Raw genomic sequence first — 16,979 nt, 5'->3', positions numbered from 1 at the left:
GCGCGAGGCGCAGGCGGGGGGCGATGCCGCGGGCGTGCGGGCCGGAGCGTCAGTGCGCCGGAGGCAGCGGGCTGCGCCGTACGTCTCCACGCAGCCCGCTAATCGAAAAATTCCGAGTGTTGTGCAAATGCTTGTGTTTTTATGGCGGTCACATTACTACGAGTGTTGGTGCTGGGTGTGATCGCGGCGGCCGCCGACGGTTTGTTATTTATATGTGTCGATTGTGATGGTTGTTGTAGCGTCCACGTGTTTTCGGCCGGGAGCGAGCCGCTGTTTACGGCGCGGCCGGCGCATGCGCTCGGCTTGTTTGCGTCGCCTACGGCGGGTCAAACACCGGCCTAACTCACAGCCTACTCGTATCTACATGTTTTTGGTCCGTCAAGTAAGTCTAGATATAGATCTGGAGAAGTGGCCCTCGTTAAACGTCACCAGCTCTCAAGGTAATCGATACAACTTGTTTTCACACGATGTCATACTTGTTTTAGCGAATATCGTCCGAGTTTACTGTTACTCGTGTGTTCGGTTTAGACAGATCCTTTATAGTGTTACAAACTGTTCGGCTCACTCCTCGGCGAGCATCCCATTCACTTTTATTTCTATTCACCGCTTCCAAGAAGTTTGTGTAATGTTTACTAAAGAACAATTAGTAAATAGTAACTTAATACTTATCGCCGCACGGCCTACTTATTGGAATTCGCGTAGGAATCGCTAAGCTTTCCAATTTTCTTACTTTTCAAACTCAAGGACATCGGTGTCGGTGTGTACGGCATTCATTGGGTCACCAACACACAAACATAAATAAGTTCTGTGCAACTTAATAATTTGGTAGTTTTGAGCGCTGTTTTATTGCGTCGTAGTTTGTTTTCGTGGAATTTTTCGTTCCACTTCCGTAGTTGTTAGATTTTGATCCTGATGGTTCTTATTGGAACATTTCCCGAGTTTTCCACTTGAGTGAAGTACATTGGGCACGCTCACTGGACTCCCAAACGTTTAATTTCCTGTTCAGTACATTGACGTCACTGCCCTTAATAAGATTCATTGTTTTCGCGATCGTAATGCCAGCATCGTTGATGTTTAATATTATAATAGCCTAGTTGTTTGTTTTTTATTATGTATATTCCATCGTTATGTTCGCCTTTTTGGGGAACAGTTTTGCATTTAAATCGTTGTTTTGATGTTGCTCTATTGTTTATAGTCAACAAACTAATTCAGAAGTGGGTTTTGGTTACATTGACCCTTGAACTTATTCAACTTAAAGTGCATCAAGACGATTAATAAAACTTCAGCATAATCATTATAAAATACAAATAAACAATTTATCACATAAACAGTTTTTATTTGTACCTAAAACAGACACTGGAAGCAGAACGCCCGTGTTTAGCGGCATTTTCAAGAAATAAATACATCATCTATGTAGTTTTACTAGTCCGAACAATTTAAAGTATCCTTGCAGATGTAATTCACGATATCCTTTACATAACCAAAGGTCTCGTTAATTAGAGCCTGTGTAACAATGTCAAAGGACAATTCATTGACCCTGGAGTCCTTAACTGCTGTAAACTTAATTTGTTGCCGAAGCTATGGAAGATAATTACTGATAAATTGCTCAGAGGTCGACTTTGAACTACCATCTGTAATCATTTAGTTCCCGTTAATATCCTGCGGGAATGGAAATTCTGAAAACACCAATAGATTTTACATTATCGAGTATACGATGTTCTCACCAGATACTTCATAATGGGAATCTAATAAACAAGAAACATAATTATCTTATAATAAAGCCTGAAATTAACAGCAAGACATATTAACGAAGGAAAATATAATTTGAATATTAACAACTAATTAGTATATCGGAAATTATAATCAAAGAGAATCGAGTTTGTCGCTGACGGAAGAAAAACACATTATTTTTTACACGAAATCTTTGTGTATATAGGTGGCTAATTGAGAACGTTCTAATTTATTACGTTAATAACTAACTTTCCTTTAATTTCAAAGTCTCGGAACTTAATTATCAACGGAAAACAGAAACAGTGTAATCCTGCAAAGTTAATCGTCTCTGGCAACTGAGGGACTTGGATTTCTCTAGGCATGAGGATCATGGATACAATTCAGGCTTAGAACAAACCCTGAAAAGGTATTTCGAAGCACGATTTAGTCTGTTTTATTATTAAATACGCAATTAGAATTAGTTGAATGAAATACTTAGGCTAAAGTGTTGATTTGAACTTGTGAAAAGACTTAAAAGGATTTATGTGTGGAGAAGTGCTGAATAAGTGATTTAAACTGTTTTAAGAAGATACCTGAAGATGTGATAATTTCTATTAAAACGTTGACAAAAAATAATCCAGTAAATATTGCTTTATTACTTTTTCTATACAGACATTAATAGTCAATTAATTGTCGTGTTCCTTCTTCAAAGAAAACTTACAAAGGTATTTCTTCGTTGCTTCCGTTTACCCCGCGGCTTTCTATACAAAGAAACAATAACATAACAATAATAATATAATACAGAAAAAAATGTCCCAATTAATTGACCAAAACTAACTCTTGTTGACAGATAAAAGAGATTCTACCAATTAGAGACACGTGACGAACTACCCTCAAATATTTTTCGGTAATTGCTAACATCTTTTATTATCTATGTGGGTATTACGTGGTATTATCTTTGTCTAGCAATATGTCTAGCCTACAACAATAGGTAGACTTATCAATACGTTGATAAGATAGGTTAATGTCAAGGTTGTGTATGACCTGATATATCTTTTCTAGTATTACGAGCGTGTTTACACTAGTAAATGTATATAGTATGCTTGTTTCCTAAAATTGAAAGTACATAAAACTCTTTAGTTTTGCTAAATGCAGTTCATATGATGACCTGCGGGCTATCACGTATCTCAGTTGACATCAAAAATGATCATCATTTTCTAAAAGTGAACACATAATAGGTCATCTATGTAAATTATGAAATGTGGTTTTACATAATAAGTTATGTTATGTCTTATATTATATGTTATGATATAAGTATCGACAGTAAATTAAGCCCATAACTTCGTTAGCCCGGTGAATTACAACAAGAATACTCACTTTACAAGTGGGATTCTAATATGAAATGGACAGGAATATGTTGTTTTTTACGCATTTTATTCAGCACAGCATCCTTGCTGAATTGAAGAAACAGGTCGATTGCATCTACTATAGTTTCAAGCAACTGTTTTTAAGTTAATAAATAGTAGATAGTAACGCAGAAGTTCAAACTTAATATTGAAAAAAAAAAGAAAAACTCATTTCAAAATTTTACGACAGCTAATGAGTTGCAACGGATTATCATTTAATACTGAACCAATTTGATCAGTGACTGCTCAAGAAAAACGTTCATATCAATGTAACTATCCAATTTACAGACAATACATAAAGATGAACGTGTAATGCTGTAATAACGCATTGTTTCCAATGATAATGTAAGTGCAGTACTATTAATATTTATTAAACGATTATCTGAAATGTGATGGGATTTATAACAGCAATTGCAGATTAAACAGGGATATTATTAGCAAAAGAGCCTTATGAAGAGCAAAACTTTGAAGTTTAGAAACTCTTTATTCGTTATATTATTCATAAACTTTATTACATTGCCGCCAATTTATGTAGAAGTGTGCGTTAGTTCTTTTACATATATTGGCGGTCATCCGTAACTGGGAAGCGGGAAATTTTAAAAATAGGCCTTTAGGACAAGCCTTATTTGGGTTACCCACCTTACATCGAGCTCATCATTTATAATACTCAAAATTACTTCCAACGGCTAAAATATGAATGTACGTGTAACTAAAGTCGGGTGTAAATGAAAAATACAAAAGCTGATGAAGACAATGATCTATTTCTTTGATGGACTTAACAATATCATCAAGTGGTTTCGCACGCAAGAACTTTGACCTCACTGGATGTTTACTAACAGACTAGTGAGTGCATCGGCTTTGAATATCCGGTGTCTTGTTGCAACTGCGAAGAATCACATGATTATGAAGGAACAAACCGTTTCATCAGCGCGCTACATACCTATTATTATCAAAGAAACAACCATTACCATTTAATAGGATACGGAAATGAACGCGAACACGCATTTTATAAGAATCCTTCCGGCGCATCTTACACTGGCCGTGGTTGTAGGCTGACTGTCAGTCTATTCGCAATAATTCCCGTATCCTATTATTTAATAGACATGCAACGCCGAAGTTTGCAAAAGTTATGATAACAATTCTCATAGCATTACTTTACCCGTTGCTGCTATAAAGATCCTCTCATTGACGCCAGTCTTCCTCCGTTTGTGCGACTCTTAATCTGGTTTACCACAATAAACCGTAGTATCTATCTTACCACAGGTCTTCTCACAATTTCTATCCAGGGAGAATCATAATACACCTACAGAAGATTTGAAACCAAACTTTCGGTATGTTACTAAGATACAAAAGTAACATTTACCCAAACCCAGTCAGCTGTTCACGACAACATGAATTAAGACGAGTACAAGGTTGAGGTAATTGCTCAAATATGTACCTATTTATTATATGGAACGCCAATTTATGTCTAGTCTGCCGATTCTTAAGACTACTGTACATTGATACAGATATTAATCTAATCTAATAAGAAATGAAAGGGTTTCTACGGTCAGTATGGAATGCACGAGAGTGTAGAAATACCTAGACTGGTTAACTCCTTAAAAAGTCTGTTGCTTATATTCGTCCCAGAAGAATTATTGAATGTCGAGGAAACAAAAGAAGTTTATAAAAGTGGATCTTTCTGCAAGGGATCGTAAATTAAGAACAGCATCAATAAAATCATCTAAGGATAACTTAAATATTGGAACTGCAGTTATTATAATTTTAACTGGATATAAATCAGAAAGGATTACTCCAAGATCTGAATTAAACGGTTTAATAAAAGTAATCCGTAATACATCACAATAGATGCAATTACAGCATATAACTTAATAAAACTTTCGCAAGCCATTAAAACGACCATACAATTTGAAACGAACGATAAACTAGCAAATATTTTATACTACAACATTAATTTCGCGATAAAAATCTGTTGTATGAAAATAACCCTTAACAAAATGGGATTGTCGAGGGGTTGAATCGAGTTTTTCATACGGCAATTTTGTCGTGTAATTTCATATCGATTTGACCTACAGAAGAAGCTATTAATAGATAGGCTTTCACGTTTTCAGTTTGATTTAACGGTATTACGAATATTACGATCGTGAACATTCTCAGGGTGCTTTGGTTTTACGATGTTAGGCTTCGTTTTATACTAAAAATAGCTGCAAAATTTCGTGTTACCAACAATTCAATGAATTCGACAACTTTTTACAAGATGTTACATAAACGAGCACATGTGTCGCGTACTTAAAGGAAATCGTGCGATTATTTAGGTCAAATATTAACACATATGACTGATAAAGTTACTTGATGAATTTGAGGCCAGTTCGCAAAGCGTATAACATTATTTCTTGTTATGAGAAAAACTGACAAGTTTATGAAGAAAATGAAGAGAAAAAAAGACAGGCAAGTAATTTTGAAGCCATACGACAGTTACACGACACATAGCAAATAATATAACGCTACAAAAACCATATGATGTTGAAACAAACCGAAATATCGACAAAACGCTAAACCGATTACAATGACGATGTGATTAATCGCGAATAGTAATTTGAATCGTTTAACATCACGGGAGGCCGCCATTTTTTACGATATGCTAACAAAAAATTAGTTGTGACTGTCAAGGTTGGCTTCAAGTGTCGATGTTCTTGTTAAGCCAGGCCTCCGAAAATCGGTTCTCACCAGATTTTACTTTGATACTCATGATTATAAACACATATTATAATGATAGACCACCAATTCAGAGTTGTAGTCACTGCTAATTTGGGTAGCTAGTAGATATCTACTATTGATTGAGGAAAAACTTTACTTTTTGTCAAAACTTTGACATATAGATGCCGTGTGTTAATCAATAATTATTTTTGTTTTCCGTATACCGATAATTACGCCGAAAGTTAGAAGAGACTTCAGACAACACCGCAAGAGAACGTACGCACATGTTCATGCACACTTATTTAAATACCAAGATCTTTCCTCATTAATTAAAATTGCATATTATTGATTGAATAATGCTCACCGCCAGATGTGATTTCACGTAAAACTGTATTGCCTTTTGTCTTGTTAGAAGTCTATAAATCCTAGAAGATTCCCAATATAGCCGGACGACAACCCGTTTCACCGAATTTACCTCACAAAACAAAGCACAATTACTTTCTTCAGCTAAAGTTCCGTCAATTAAATGCTGAGGAACGAAATCGTCGTATAAATGGAACAACCCGCATTCACGATCCAGATTCACGGCTTTATTCCACCGATTTATTACCCTTTGTCTCATCTATCGTTAATTCGAGGCCGTTAAGACTTTCCCAGAAAACGTCTCAAATCATAAATGAAACAATGATTGTAATTTGTATCAAGAACAAGAAAGAAAAATGTTTGACTTTTTTACTACGCGCAGTATCCAAGAAAAGAGACTACGGAATATAATTTTCTACGATCTTTACGTACTTTTGCTAGCACGTTCATAGATCTTGTTGTACAAGCTTTGCAGCTAGTAAAGCAATTTTGCTTATAGTCTTTGAAAATATTGCGAACTTTTTATACGCTACTTTGAAACCCTTTCATATCAACAATCATTTGAATAATGTTGATGAGCGACTTGTAAGACAGCATGAGTTTTGCGCTACTAGAAAAGAAGCAGGAAATACTTGCAATTATCAAAACTACACCTAAATAGCAAATTCCTGAATGATTGAGTTTAGAAAACACGTTAAATGTATGTGAATATATCTACGTAATACATGTTATATTAACATAACAGTCTGGAGAGGAGACACAAACAGAATTTATTACTTTATCTTTGAAAAATCTTATGAGACACTCAGTGATTACGATCTGAGGAAACCTGGAATGGTAACAAAATTTTTGTACAAAGTAAAACATGGATACGTTTTGGGACTTTGAATTTTATTTTCTAGATGTTTTATGTGGAATACACATTATACTTAAACTTTTTTCATGAAAACTTTTAGTTCTTTTTCATGAATTTATTAAGGCAGATATAAATTCTCATGGACAGGGTGTCTTACGTCAAATGCACGTGTGGCGCTAAAAGTATGGTCACTTTCTCAAATATAACGTAGTTTATGAATGAGACCTAAACTCTAAAATCTCATATGTTACCTACAATAGAATTGTTTATAGGAAAATTGTAAATTATGCTACTGAATAATTTGCATGGAGAGTATGCCGCGAAAAATATTGTACCGTGAGAATGGTTTATGTGTAATCATTCTAAGCTTCTTTTATAAGCCTTATTATCTGCAAATGCTGAATTGTAACCAGACCGAGTTACAAACCATATTTCAAGCTTCTGACGTTTAATTACGTAAAGTTATTTATTGTAGGAAGCAAGTCAAGCAACACTATAGTAAAAATTCCTTCAAGTTTATTTCTCCCAAAGTCCTGAAATCTCTTATTGTGCTTTGGAAGGTACTGAGGACAGGCTGTTCTTTAAATTGCACATGGCACAGTCAAAGGCTTTCGAGTGATTTGACCAACTTGCAAAATGCACGAGAGCTCAATATTTTTGACCTAAGTTTTCTCAATTTTTAAAGCTAAGTATAATTTTTATCTTGTTTTGTTATTTACTTTAATATGTAACATTAATCATTTATGTACAAAAATTAAGTCTTAAGCACTTATCATGTATTTGTTCACCATTATGTAAACACGTGGACCAAAATAAATATTTTGGTAGATATTATGCTAAATTATTATCATATTACAAGTAAACAGTCGAAATATTTGCGGTTGATAAGTTTGACATAGTTTTAGTATATTAGCGGTCAAAATAAGCGTTATCGCTTTTTTACTGTTTATTACGTAAACGCAGTATTTGCGTAATAATTTGTCCTGGATAGTCGAAAATTTGCATTGAAAAACTTTTCCTTCATATTTTAATTCACGTTTAACTATGTATTACAGAACTTACTTTTTGATTGATTTCTCAGATGATTATATTACCTAAACTATTGAGGTAGATAGATGGAAAAAGAAAAAGAGCGTGATTTCACATATGTATGTATTGTTAATTCTATTTTTTTACTCAGGACAATGCCCTATGTTTCCGACATAAGTATGTCCGTCCGTAATCCGTAAGTCATGTGTAAGTTGGCGCATCGCCAGTAATATTCAAATGAACTTACAACATAAGTTTTGTAATACTTATAAATACCAACCCTTTTCTGATAAAAGGTCACAAGCGTAATCTTTCAACGGAAAATATTAATATTAAATATTATGTGGAGTTTCGCAAGGCGTCGTATTGGGTCCATACCAAAAATGTAGGTAATTTTTCTTTTCAATTGTTTAATTTATCTTAGCGTTGTTTTGCTGTTTTCTTGTTTTAAACGAATGTATTTGCTGTGCGAGGGCCTGAGTTTGCTTCCACGACCAGTCAATATGTTCCGAGCGAAATTACTCAATTACATCTTAAGGTTATCTGTTCTATTCAATTAATTATTCTTTGCTCTGTCCGATAAATGAAAATGGTCACCCCTATTAAATATAATATACTTAATTTGAAAAATATTTTGCGAAATTTTGCTCTTATTTTATTTACATATTTAAAATCCTAGGCTTTCAATGAAAGCCAGTTAACAGAGATAAGACAATTCTTGTCATAATTACTTTTACAACGGCCAAGAATTTTTATGTTGATGTATTTGCGATGGCTTAAATAATTAGGACTGTCGTAAAGCGCTTTGTTTTGCGTCGTTACGTTTTGTTATGTTTACATTACTTTAGTCTGTCAAAGAGGCCTTTCTTTTTACGTAAATTTTAATGGATAATGTACAATTTAGTGGCAATATTATTTAAGCCACCTTAAAGCCTTCGACTTGACTTATAAACCGTTCTTTTCATTGACCATATCAGAGATACCGATTTTGGTGTTGCAAATGACATCCAGCATTCGGCTTAAACAATTTGCGGCTATCCATTTATACAATTGTCCCGGTTGTTTTGCTTCCTCACTGATCATTTATCAACCAGTGAGTGTAGCTGGCTGTCGAACCTAATTGTTTAGTTAAAACTGAAATATTAGCAGGAACTACCCAAAGGAAGCCAGAGTAGTAGCCACTTTTAATCGTCTGTAAAAACTTCTAAAACAAAATGAAGTCATTCACCAAAGTAAACAAACTATGAGATTCGTTTCAATTCCATTAATTTTCGCGCAACGTTTCGTCAAATATAGCTAATTGCTACACATACTTGTTTATCTTCTACTCACAAAGATTTTTACATGACAATACCAACAATAGCGCGTAATAACAAGCCTTATTTTCAAGGCGATTGAACGCTTATGGTGTTCACGCACTTTACCCATGCTTTTCTATAAGGTAATTTTTCTAATACTATGATTACATAAAGTTTGTGAAAATCAAAGTGGCGTGTTGTGGAGGGGCGAGGCGGGGGGCCGGGGCGGTGCGCGGGGGGGACCGCGTGCGCCGAGCAAGGTCAGGGGCCCCTGCGCGGGCGCATTATACCACGAACCTTCATACACACCGCGCCTCTCCGCGACATTATTCACCAAAATTGGAACTGTGAGGCGATCACGAACCAATTGCGATTCTTATTGAGTTTATCGACAATTTTTGTATGGGAAATTGATCGGCGACTTTTTTGTATGTCAGAAGATTTTTTCGCAACCCACCGTTATGTACTTACTCTACAAGATTTATGTTAGAGTCGGAGATTCGTAGACACGATGGTTTTGGAAAAAATAAACAAGCATTTGCCTCGATGTTTGTATCACGCTTTATGCTACTATAAAGTTGACCGATTTAACCTATTTTCGGGAACCGTACGACTAATATGTTGGATTCGGGAAGTGATCACCTATACACTACACCTTTCAGAGATAGACACACTACTACAGACACTCGAATTGTTTTACAGCTGTAATCTACTACTCGAATACATTTTATTTTTAATGCGTCTTTTGTAATTGGTAGAGTTATTGTAGAAAATAATTATTTGACAAACCTTCTATCCTGTTATGATACCGTGTCTTCGATTTACATACATACAAATATGAAATCACACCTTGTGTCCATAGGGGTAGGCAGAGACTAAAGAACTTTACTTCGTCAAATTTGATGTAAAAAAAATTGTTGAAGCTTTGATAGGAATTTTGGTATTACATATTAATGTATTTATTTCGGAAGGCTTTGTGTGAAATAGTGACCGCAGCTAACAAGGTCAGGGTGAAATGAGTAATTATCACTTTTATATATGGCGTTTTAATTATTATTTATTTTATGTATAGTTTTATCACTTGCGCGGGCATTTTCTATGAAAAATTGGTATGCATACTAGCGTATCATGAAGGCTTACAATTGTAACATATTTGTTATTAGATACAAATACCTTCTTTATTACTCTAAGGAAAACAAAAGTGCATAAACTCCTGGCTGCTGCTGATAATTTTCACAACTATTTAGGTAGGTACCTAATATTTAGAAAATGGCAGGAAATTTACATTTTGCTTCTACTAGTAGTTGTATTTAGAGTCTCTGTGCTTTGTGTTTTTGTGAGGTTCCGCTTTCAGTTAATATAGGTTGTTGATAAGTCAAAGGCCTTCAAGAGGCTTTGAACAAATTTGATAGTAGGCTGACCACAGAAGAACGAAAGAATCATAAGGATTAATTGCCTGTTAATTGCGAGAAAAAATAACCGAGAGCTGAGTTGACTCACCTTTTCTTATACCAAGGCGTAGTAATACTTTTTTTACATTTAATGTGCAGTCAAAAAACCAAACAAACATTTTAAAATACTGCGCAATAAAACTAATTAATTCTTTATCAAAAACTCGACGGTTTAACGTTAGATGTTGATTTACAATAAGGAAAATAAAATAAGAGGAAAAATTATAATATTTTACTCAAATTTGGGTGTTTTTATCAGCGTGGGAAAATAGGCGTGATGAAGGAAATCGGAAATTAATTGACAAATTTGTAACATTATAAATTGTTGAGTCGTTATCGACAATAATTACTGTATATTTCAGGAACTACTGGTTCGAATTGAAAAAATATCCTTGTGTTGAATAGTCCATTTATTGAGGAAGGATGGAGCTTATAAATCATAATGCTATGACTGATAGGAATGGAGCAGTAATAAAACATATCGTGAAAACGGGAAAACGAAAATCTACGCGAAAGAAGTCGCGGGCGGTCGCTAGTCTTTACTGATATTGTAAAGCTGAAGAAGAAAGCTTTGTTTCTAAACATCTGTCAGTTTTACACCTATTAAGCAAAGCAGTTTCAGGATAATTTTCGCAGCTATATCAGATAAGTACCTATATGAAAGAAACACCAAAATTCCTCCTTATAACCTTCCCGGAACTTCATAAATTATGAAAACGGCTAAAATTCACATTATTTATTATTTAAATCTAAGGTTCCACGTTGTCTAGATGTGCGTCAAAAAGCGACAAAAGAAACCTCACATTCATAAACATAGTTTAATTAATATTAGCAAACATGTCGGGAACTTTACGTTTTTTATTAGCAGTCGGTAGTTTTGTTTGTGTTCAATGTGTTTGTAAATACCCGTATATTGGTTTATTTCTAATTGTTATTACTCGTTTGGTAGATAAAGTCTTTTTTAGAACATTTCGTAACTTAATTGGTAGTTAATCATGACTAGCACTAACGGTGAAGGAAAACGTAGTGATGAAATCTTGCATGCCTATTTGTTTTATACATTTATTGAGGGCATGTTAAGTCCCCAACCCGCTCTTGGCCGGAGTGGTGAACTTAAGGTCTAACCAATCCCTCGAACGGGAAGAGACCCTTGCCCAACAGTGGGACAGTAACGGGTTAAAAAGAAAATAATAGTCGTTGTTTTTCAACTTGCGACTTCGATTCAATTTGCGATCTTAAATTAAGTAGAGAGGCTTTATCGCAAAAAATATGATAGTTCTAGCTCTATTTGACACCTATTAAAACGGTATAAAAATGCCTTATTGCTTGCTTTAGGGTTTAAGCTTCATAAATGTTTATCAAATTTCTTTCTTCTTTTTCTGCTATTCGAAGCGGTATTAATTAGCTTGAACTATGATAATGAAAATACGTAATTAGGAATTTAAATTATAAAACAAAGACCTATTTCTACAATGCTCTACATTTTAGTATATGAGTTTAGATACAACAATACGTACGAAAATTAGATGAAATTATGTTATACAATAAACTGCTGGAAGAAGACTAGAATATTATATTATAGTCGTACAGTAAAATTGCTTTAGAAAATAATAGAATATTTTAGTCCTATAATGTATCTACGTAGTTATAGAATAATACCTATTTCAGAGTATGTTCATTGTTATTCGAAAGTAATCTATAAAGCAGATGATGATATTATAGAAATTATATTTTAATAGGTCACGGAAAGGTGTATCTGTCAAAATTCCCTTAAAAATGCAAAATTTTGCTATATTGATGACTGAATGTCCGACTCTTTCTCGCAAAAACTGGTGAGTGGATTTTAATGAAATTATACACACAGGTAGTTTATAACCTGGATAAATATATAGGATTTTTTAACCTGGCAAATGCTACCGCGAACCAGCAGGCAGATGCAGGCAGCATCTACCTAGAATGTTTTATTATTATAAATGTCATTTTCTATTCTTTTGTTTTATGTTGCTTAAAATCAAAATATAATTGAACCTGCCCACAAACATGAGTGTTCCGTATTAATGAATTTACAACATGATGTCCACGGCACAGGAAGCGGGCGCAATTGAAGGAGGTCAGTGTGTCGACCGAATTACTGGGTCATTTCAACTCTGATAACAATGACGGTGCATTGTTTATCATGCTGAGATTTTTTTGGAAAATACATACATACATACATACTTAGGCGCCCATAGCCCGTTGCGCTCACCGGTCGGCAAACGATCTGTGGGTTAAGCATCTCTAGGCGCGGTCATTCCATAGATGGGTGATCGCATAGTGATATTTGAACTGGGTGTCTCCGTGCTTCGGAGGGCACGTAAAAACTCGGTCCCGGTGGTTATCTACAACGATAACAGTCGTTAAGCCACGTCAAAGGCTTTCGGGCGGCTTGAACAACTTTGACACTAGGTTGACCACTAGCCATACGAGAAAGAAAGAAGACTTACATAGATACTTACATAATAGTACGCCTGTTATACCCGTATAATATATCGTACTTCGAGCAAACAACACTTGAAAATAATTAAAAAAATAACACGTAGTAACAGCCAACGTCTGTTATCAATTACTACTATTCTATCTTTGTTATAGATACATCTAAAACGAAACCCAATTAAACCCAAAATAGCCCTCCATTTAAGTAAAAGTTAGTAAACAAAAGTATTTCGACCAAATAAATTAGTTATTCCTTGTGATATTTTTAGTTCAAACTCGGCCTTGTGCGTTATGTTAGGTCAAGGATAAATGCCGTGGAGATATTACAGTACACTAGCTGACCTACCCGGCTTCACCCCCACGCTGAAATAGCCTACTTATGTGCTGTATTTAGTAAGCTATACTGAAGTTTCAAGAAAATTGGTTCAGTTGTTCTTGTATTTATTTATAATGTACGATTTCTTTCTATAATAAATAATATCTGTCATATTATACTGTTACTGTCAAGTTTGCTCAAAATTCGTTAAGTAGTTTTTGGAAGGGAGTTACAAAAGTCCATTTACACGAATGATAGTATTTTATGTTATCTATTTAGATTCATATTTTTGGTTTCTTCTCTATCTTTTTCGTGGGGTCAATTAGAGAAAAATATTTACAGATTTTAAGAACATTTTGATCCGACAATTGTTTTCTTGACAACAACTATTCCAGTTGTCGACAATTTTATATGGAGTCTTTGTATAGATGTTTTACTTTATGCTTTCCAGCCACGTTGAATTCCCTTACAGAACTTGATCTTTAGAAACCGATAGGAACTGGTCAAAAGAAATAATTTCACGTCCCAATAATTGGGTAGTAACGAGTAATAGCCGGTAGGGTTGTCTCTTCACATTATTATAATACTGTCGAGACAGAATTAATTTACATGCACATAAAAGAATTAAAGGGTTGAACATTCTAAAATCCAGTTAGCTAAAACGAGAAAGTAAGATACCTAATACATCGTTTTTTATCTAAACCCCGATTTGACAACGACATGCAAAAATGTCTTTCGCTTTAATACACCCTTTAAGTATTGCACCATTCAGAAAAGCTCTTTATTTTTTCCTTAGCAACCGGCCTTCTGCAGGTTTATTTCTGTTCATCACTGACCTAACCCTACGCGGCCGTGCAACTCATTGTTGGACTTCAAAGGGCAGTTATACAATGTTTATAAGTACCCCAAATGTTGTGAAAGACGTGCCCTTGATGGGCTGAGAGGGGACCGCGCAGTTTTGTGTTAGAATCACGATCATGTTTAGACCAGTCCCGTGAGAAAATGTAGTATTATTTTTAGATATAATCTGTCTGTTTTTTATAACGTGTCTACATAAAAAAGCCTTGGAAATTTATGCAAAATATTTTTATTTCAATAGTTACACACTTTGGTAAACAAAACGTTTTCCCAATTTGTTCGACGTTGACGTTTCTTTGATTTATACAATCATTTATTTTGTTTTGCTTCTGGAATACTTTTAAACTCTTATTGTTAGCGACTAGAGGTACATAGTTCTCGTAATTGCCCATTAAAATAGGCAAAAACTTTATTATGTCCACTGGATTATAAAATATAGTCTTTGTTTAAGCCAATTTAATTTTATATCTTTTGAACAAAAAAAAAATATTCAAGACTACATTCGTACATAATAAAACTCTATATATGCGTGTTTTACGGCATTTTAACAACAATATTCACGATGGGGAACGATGATGGCATAAAAGCTTCATCATTTAAACATCACACACAAAAGGAGACTTGTCTGTGTGTGTGTGTGTGTGTGTGCTCTAATACTTTACGACGAAGGACAACGTGCGGCACACTCCCATTCATTGCTCTGAGAACCCTAGCCATTAGGGATGTAGTAATACACTTTACATTTATATCGACAAATTGAAATTAACATGTATTTGAATTACATGATAGTGGACGATAATTTTAAACTACAGAATTCGGTATCAGTTCCTAAATACGAAAATGTTGTTCATTAATTTGCAACAAAATACAGTTTCTGCTTTCTGAAAAGTACTTTGTCTATCCATCTACAGGCCAGTTGTTGTTTCACAGTCAGACTGCAGAATACATGCATGCATTACAAACATACAAAAAATCATGCCTTCTGGGTAAGCAGAGACCAAACATCGCCAGACCGCAAAATTTCCAAATAAAAACCCACTACACAATCAAAATGTAATTGCTTCAAACTTTGGAATACCTACGCGAAACGTTGAATGAAACTTACAACAATAGAATGGAACATGTGACGTATTTAACGATAAATATGCCTAATTACAATGTCTGCCTAATAAAATAGCGTTTTTTTATCCTAATTAGCGTATTAGAACATGTGCGTAAGGCAGTTTTCAACCACGGTGGCCTCTCGTCGCGCCAAAACGGTTTTTTTTACACGTGGATGTAGTAAAATGGCAAAGAACTCATTACCAGTAATTCTAGCCATTTTTTTTTCATTCCACACGCAAACTCTTTACATAATTCATACCATTCATGAGATGTTCGCAATGATATCAGAATAGATAATATTCCCAACGCTTTTGCATTTTAATTCATGATTTTTTTACTAAAATTATTGTTGGTTTAGCGATTAAAGTTTTTGAATGAAACATTTTTTTGCTATTACTAAACTAGTATCAACTCTTACGTAATCTGTATCCTTGAATGAAATAGTATTTTGGAAGGCAACATTTCTTGTGAAAATAAAACCTAAGAGTTTTTTTACTAAAAAACGAGTGAGATACTAAATGGAGTGTCAGTATATCGTGTGGGTATTGACAATCCGCCGGGGGTTTATACCCCCAGTGACAGCTGATATCACCTGACACTCACTGACACGTGTCAGACGATACTTACGTGTTTCTTCCCAAATAATAAATTGAGTATTTTACACGTTCCTCTCAATAATACTCCGCTTTACGTAAAGGCTGGCTAAGTGCGAGTCGGACTCGCACGTTCCGTACCAAAATAATACGAAAAATACATATTTATTGTGGGGGATTTTTTTTTAAATTTTTAGTACTTACCTATTTGCTGTTATAGCGGCAACGAGAATACATAATTTGTGAAAATTTCAGCTTTCTAGCGGTTTATGAGATACAGCCTGGAGATACACAGACAGACAGGCAGTGGAGGCTTAGTAATAGGGTCCCGTTTTACCTTTTGGTTACGGAACCCTAAAAAGTAGGCTCAGACGACTCCATGACAGGATCTACTTTATAGTTTTTTTAGTTTATTAATGATCTTATTTATCTTTATGCTAATATAACAAGCAATTAGTCACACTGAGCTAGAATTCTAACGCATTTTAAATAAAAAACTGTCTTAAAATTCAAAATGTTTAATTTATGTCGTTGTTTTGATGTGTTATAATCAGTTAAGGCGGTATTAAAGCTGAAAATCATTGTTCTACCTTACAAAGAGACATTTACGAGTATCAGAAGTCGGCCAATAAAATGCGAGGTAAAAAATTCAAATCACGAAACATAACAATGGATTGATTGTTTTTTAAATATCTATAAACACAACGTCCGTTTGGTTTCGTATAATTAAATATAATAAACGTTTGAGTCATAGCTCGAAACTTTACTATATCCTGTTTTCAATATTTTTATGAGTACAAGATTACTTAGGCACCAGTTATGGAAA

The 16,979-nt window shown here is 34.6% G+C and overlaps 1 protein-coding gene across 1 annotated transcript in view; it reads left to right on the top strand.

The window, feature by feature from the left end:
• Window positions 1-62: 62 nt before the first annotated feature.
• LOC142976823 (protogenin A-like) overlaps window positions 63-16,979 on the top strand; it is a 131,694-nt gene continuing 114,777 nt past the window's right edge. The window contains exon 1 of the mRNA XM_076120393.1: window positions 63-199. Within this exon, the coding sequence (XP_075976508.1) occupies window positions 142-199 (58 nt within the window). The 5' untranslated portion in view covers window positions 63-141. The remainder of the gene's footprint in view (window positions 200-16,979) is intronic.

Source organism: Anticarsia gemmatalis, chromosome 11 (genome assembly GCF_050436995.1).
Source record: "Anticarsia gemmatalis isolate Benzon Research Colony breed Stoneville strain chromosome 11, ilAntGemm2 primary, whole genome shotgun sequence".
Lineage (NCBI taxonomy): Eukaryota > Metazoa > Arthropoda > Insecta > Lepidoptera > Erebidae > Anticarsia > Anticarsia gemmatalis.
This window is presented reverse-complemented; position numbering and strand designations above follow the sequence as displayed.